Source organism: Malus domestica, chromosome 10 (assembly GCF_042453785.1).
Source record: "Malus domestica chromosome 10, GDT2T_hap1".
Taxonomy (NCBI): Eukaryota; Viridiplantae; Streptophyta; class Magnoliopsida; order Rosales; family Rosaceae; genus Malus; species Malus domestica.
This window is the reverse complement of record NC_091670.1, coordinates 31,214,200-31,220,572: the sequence shown is the minus strand read 5'-3', so window position 1 is coordinate 31,220,572 and position 6,373 is coordinate 31,214,200. Positions and strand designations below refer to the sequence as shown.

General features: G+C 41.6%; 1 protein-coding gene across 1 annotated transcript; it reads left to right on the top strand.

Annotated features, from left to right (window-relative positions):
* Nucleotides 1-483: 483 nt before the first annotated feature.
* LOC103445724 (9-cis-epoxycarotenoid dioxygenase NCED1, chloroplastic-like) lies at nt 484-2,853 on the top strand. The gene has a single exon (XM_008384748.4). The coding sequence runs from the start codon at nt 729-731 to the stop codon at nt 2,574-2,576; it is 1,848 nt and encodes a 615-aa protein (XP_008382970.1). The 5' UTR covers nt 484-728; the 3' UTR covers nt 2,577-2,853.
* The last annotated feature ends 3,520 nt before the right edge of the window (nt 2,854-6,373 follow it).

Here is a 6,373-nt window from a genome sequence, read left to right as displayed (position 1 = left end):
TTGAGAAATACACAAAACTCAATAGTAGGTTGTCTCAATCATCCTACTTGGTATCGAAGCATGTAAAAAAGTTTGTCAATAGTCTCAATCATCCTACTTGGTATCGAAGCATGACATAAACAACCAACTCAAGTTTATATTTGCGAATTGTTTACATTGCATTGTAATCAATGTGACATTGTGATTTTGTTCTAAATTTAAAGAAGTTTCACGTGGAATATAATGGTATAAAAAGACGAAAGAAAGGAGGAAACCAAAAATATGCAACTCGTAAGAAAACAGAAGCACAGATAATATAAGAAGGGGTTCGTGTCAAGTTATTAAGCAAGTAGACCCCCCCACCCACCACCACCTCGTTACTTATTGGTAATCCTAATTGAGTCCCCAGTTCTTGTAAATCCAACACGTGGTCTCTTGCTACATGTTTGAGGTGGACCTCCCTGCCTCCTTCTCCCTCCCTATATATACCCTCCATCTCTCTCACCCGATTCGACCAACACACACCCCGCAGTCCCCCTCGTTGCTCACTGCACACTGCACTGATCTCTCTCTCTCCCCCCGAAAATCCATTCCAAAAGCAAACCATACGCAATCTCTCTCCCCTCCCTCCCTCTCTCACTCACCCACTGTCGAACAAAGCAGAAACAAATTTACTTGCCCTTCAAGGCCAATCAAGAGGCACCGTTCTCTGCTACTACTAATAGTAATTTACTAAAAGTGAGAAAACCATGCCTTCCACGGCAACAGTGGCAGCTACAGGTACACGGGTTAAGCCTGTTACTAGTACTACAAGACACCGCCGGCTTTCTTCTTTAAACTCTTCAAATTCCTTTAGAAATCAATTGGGATTTTCCCCCTCTTCTTCCTCAATTTTCAAATCAAAAACCATCTCTTGCTCTCTGCAAACACCTTCTCTAGTCCAAATTCCCAAACACTCCCCTACCTACCAACGACCTTCAACTTCAACTTCCACTAAAATCCCAAGAGAAAATAAGACCCAAAAGTCCCCAACTTCTTCAAAGCCAGTGCCACAACAATGGAACTTGTTACAGAGAGCAGCATCCATGGCTTTGGACGCAATGGAGAGCGCTCTGCTTTCCAAGGAAAAACAACACCCACTTCCCAAAACATCCGACCCAAAAGTCCAAATAGCCGGAAACTTCGCTCCGGTGCCGGAGCACCCTGTCGAACACTATCTACCGGTGACCGGAAAAATCCCCGACTCAATACAAGGCGTCTACGTCCGAAACGGCGCCAACCCACTTCACGAGCCGGTCGCCGGTCACCATCTCTTCGACGGCGACGGCATGGTCCATGCCCTCCAGTTCAAAGACGGAACCGCCAGCTACGCTTGCAGGTTCACCGAAACCAGCCGTATCAGCCAAGAACGTGACCTCGGCCGTCCCCTATTTCCCAAAGCCATTGGCGAGCTACACGGCCACTCCGGCATCGCCCGCCTCCTCCTTTTCTACGCCCGAGGGATGTTCGGGCTCGTGGACCCCACCCACGGCATCGGCGTCGCGAACGCCGGCCTCGTCTACCACAACGGCCATCTTCTCGCCATGTCGGAAGACGACTTGCCGTACCACGTCCAAATCACCGAAACAGGAGACCTCAAAACGGTCGGCCGCTACGACTTCGAAGGGCAGCTGAAGTCCACAATGATCGCCCACCCGAAGGTTGACCCCGCCACGGGGGACCTCTTCGCGCTCAGCTACGACGTCGTTCAGAGGCCTTACTTGAAATACTTCAAATTCTCCCCAAACGGCGAGAAGTCCCCCGACATCGAAATCAACCTCGAGCAGCCCACCATGATGCACGACTTCGCCATTACCGAACGACACGTCGTAATCCCCGACCAGCAGGTGGTGTTCAAGCTGCAGGAGATGATCGGCGGTGGGTCCCCCGTGATTTACGACAAAAACAAGATGTCTCGTTTTGGGATCCTCGACAAGAATGCCAAGGACGCATCGGGAATCCGGTGGGTCGACTGCCCCGACTGCTTCTGCTTCCACCTCTGGAACGCGTGGGAGGAGCCGGAGACGGACGAGATCGTCGTTATCGGCTCGTGCATGACGCCGCCGGACTCCATTTTCAATGAATGCGACGAGAATTTAGAGAGTGTTCTGTCCGAAATCCGGCTCAATTTGAAAACCGGCAAGTCGACGCGCCGCCGCATTTGCTCCGAGAATCTGAACCTGGAAGCTGGGATGGTGAACCGGAACAAGCTAGGGAGAAAAACCCAGTCCGCGTATTTGGCCCTGGCGGAGCCGTGGCCGAAAGTTTCGGGTTTTGCGAAGGTGGACCTCTCCACTGGTGAGGTGAAGAAGCATATCTACGGTGACGAGAAGTACGGTGGCGAACCTCTGTTTCTTCCCAGGGACCCCAACTCGGAGGACGAGGACGATGGTTACATTTTGGCCTTCGTTCACGACGAGAAGAAGTGGAAGTCGGAGCTGCAAATCGTGAACACCATGGATTTGAAGGTGGAAGCTACAATTCAGCTGCCCTCGAGAGTTCCGTACGGTTTTCATGGAACGTTTATAAGCGCTAAGGACTTGAAGAAGCAGGCCTGAGGAAATTTACTGCCCCTCAGGAGTAAATTAGCAAAATTTACAGAGGAGATTTACCTGTGGGAAGCTATCTGATATGCCCCCGGAGACTCATCTGTTATATTTTTTGTGTATGCAGTTTTGGGTGTATTTAGAAGATTTTAGAGTGGGAGGCTTTGGGACACCCAGCTTGTAGCTTTCCGAATAGATTTAGCATTCGAGCTCAGCTGGGTTGTCTCCTTATTCTCTCACTTTTGTATGATATGATTATACAGAAAGGGTGTGTATATTTTCTGTTTAATTGTTGTGTAATTAAATTTAAACCTGCAGTTTGCTTCTCCTCTCACTCTGTTTATCATTTTTGTACGTGCTGTAATTTTAGTAATTTAAACTTGTATATACCCGTAGAATCTCAATAATTTAATAATTTTGGTTAAATAATATTTTTGGCTGGTCTCAACTTAAAAGACATTACATAGTAAATTAACAATTCACTAAATTTATAGGATAAAGCATTACAAAAAATCGGCCAAATATTTTTTAGTGGACTGTGCGGTGAGACCCTAATTTTGAACAAACACGTGATGAAAATATTGTTAATCATAAACTTGTAGTCAAGTCAGTTATTAATCTTAGTCCGAGTCAATTTCTACCAAAAACCCCATCCACGTGTAGGGGCAAAAATTACAGCCCATTATTTTCTACAGAAAACTAAAAGTAGAAAGAAAAACTAAAAGAGTTTTAACAAAATGAGAAAAAAAATAGTTAAAATAAAACCCACACACCGATGACTCCCGTCGGCTCCCACTCAGTCTCTATTTCCTCAGCCCCGCACCACTTCATTCTCCATCTCCCCCGCTAACATCCCTCTCTCAAAAACAGATGAATATTTTGTTTGACAAAAAAAACAACAGATGAATAAATTGCTCTCTCTTGGCACCGTCTCAGGCAATGACTTCGAGGCATCGCATGCTCTCTCCACCGCCATGGGTTACGGTGGTTGTAGGGGCAAAGTAGGTTGATTTTAAAGAACACCTTCCATGACTGTCATTCTAATTCCTTCCTTCAGAACCAGTGCTGGTAGACGTTACTAGGAAGATGGGGTTACGGGAATTTTGGGTAAAATTTTCCTTCAGTTCTAAAAAATAAATTAAAATAAAATTTACATGTCTATGTCGCAATATATATAAGAGTAAATTGTAGTAATGGTCTCTCTACTTTAATCAAATTGGAGCAATAGTCCCTCAACTAAAAATCTATTACCATTGGTCCCTCAACTTATCAAAATGTGTAGCTATAGTCATTTTCATCAATTTCGTCAAAATAAGTTATATTAAAATAACCATTTATATAATTAGGGTTCCTCAACTCATCAAAGTGTGTAATTATGGTCCTTTTCGTCAACTACGTCAAAACATTTGTCAAAACGAGCTATGTTGGAAGGACCATTGCTACAATTGGGTTAAAGTTAAGGGATCATTTCTCCAGTTGAATTAAAGTTGAGGGACCAATAATAATGAATTTTTAGTTGAGGGACCATAGCTGCACTTTTTGATGAGTTGAAGGACCAATGGTAATGGATTTTTCGTTGATGGACCATTGCTCCAATTGAGTTAAAATTAAGCGACCATAATTACAATTTACCCTATATATAATTGGATTGAAGGACAGTTTTGTACCTACATTTTAACGAGATGTAACAGAATTATAATGAAAATTCTTAATTGGATCGACACTTCTAATGAACTTGATCAGCATAATAATGAAAATTCTTAATTGGATCGACACTTCTAATGAACTTGATCACAAGGTTATGATTATCAACTTTTCACCTGATGAGTTGGTTCAAAATTAGGGTCTCACCACATGGATTACCCAAAAAAAAAAAAAAAAATTGGCCTAAAAACTTCATATAGGTCCCACATAATATATAAATTAATAATTTTTTAATACATAGTGTTTATGATTCAACTATGAGGCCTTCTTCAAATATGACTTAAGCATTGTTTATTTCCTCCTAAATTGTTTTTGAGTGTTACATGGATTGTTTTTGTTGTACTTGTACAATGCTTTATGCATTTCCTTCATCATTGTGATTGTCTTTACACCTTAGAGCAGTTCCACCGGAGGTGGAATAGCCCGGCACCCAGTGGAAAAAAAAAGCTGAGACTCAGCTAATTCACTCCAGCCCGTGGAATAGACTGGCACCCAGCCCAAGCCAGTCCACAGGTCGGCCTAAAATAGACAGAGGAAGGAGACGGCTCATTTGACGCCATGGCTACCGTCTCTCTCATCCGGAACCCCATCAACCCCTTTCCCCTGATAAATCCATATATTCAACACCATGTCCCCCTTCCCCTTGCGAGCTCCGATGAGGAGACGAGGAGGAGGTTGCGCTGCCCTATGCGAAGGAGGAAGCAGTCGTCGCATTTCTTGGCGAAGTCGGCGGGATTACAGTGGTAAAGGTTGTCGCCGACCTGGAGCCAGTTTCCAAAAAACGAGTACGAGTATGAGACCAGGCGGGAGCTTGAATTTCTTGCCACGGAGAGACCCAGAATGTTCTTTTCCAGGAGGAGGAGGTCAATTTTTGGGGGAGCGTTGTTGTGGTGAGTAGTTGGTGGGTGTATGGAGCGTTGGTGTGGTGAGGAGGAGGTCCATTTCCAGAAGAAGAAGAAGGGAAGAAGTCAGAAAGTAAAAAAACCAAATTATTATTTTATAATAAAAATTAATAATATTTTAATAAAATTGACTAGGCTATTTAGTTTTAGGGGTGGAGATGTATTGGTCTATTACTATTCATTAGAGTCTATCATTGTTCACTTGAGTGGATAAATGGGCTGGGTGCTGGCGCAAAGTCTTTAGGGGTAGACTTGCTCTTAGAGATAAGAGGCCATTGACATATGAAGTGTTGTGTTACTATAGCTTTTGTTTATTTAAATATAGTTTTTGCTCGTTTAAATGTTTATAAAATGGAATGATGTAGTACATTGACCAATGTATAGTTTATTTTTTAAAAAATAAATAAGTAGATTCATGAATTTTACTTAGTTAAAAAAACACATAGAATTGTTAATTCATAAAAAGAGAAACTAAATACATTGTACAATATTTAAGAAAATAAGAAATAACTTGATAAATTAGTAAGTTATTAATTTATCGTTTATTTAATATTTTGCTGAATGATAGTGCTATCCACACACTAATTTTTAATTCTCTCACAATCCTCTCAATTTTCAATTGTCGGATCAAGGGAATTAAAGAAAACCAATGACTAACAAATAACAGTGTATAAAAAGTAAAAATGAATGTGAATAACGTTTTTCTTTGCTAAATTAACAAATTTCTTTGGTCCCAAAGCTATTAATTTATAGAAGTTTAACTTTACTAACATTTTGTTCATATGCCCCTTTAGCTATATTTTTAATATTTATTCCTTTTCAAACTTGATGTTTTGATGGTGATCTTTTTCTGTTTTGTCCATTAAAATTGAAACATGATGTTGGATTGAAAAGTAAGCAAGTGAAGAAAGGAATTGTAGAATATAATATAGGGAGAGTCATGTTAAATGTGTTGGGCTAATTAATTGAGCTCCATTAGGCCTTTTTTTTAGTGAAGAAGACTAATCTTGGATAAGCCAATGAGTAACCAGTACTTAATAGAGTCTGGGAGAAATGTTCAAATTGCAAGTGAGTGGATGGGAGAAGAACTTGCATGAAAAACTTTAGTTGCAACAATCTTCGGACCCCATTTTCTCTGCATCTTTTTTCATTTTTTTTTCTCTATATATTTCACCTCACGTATCAATCATGAGATACACAAAG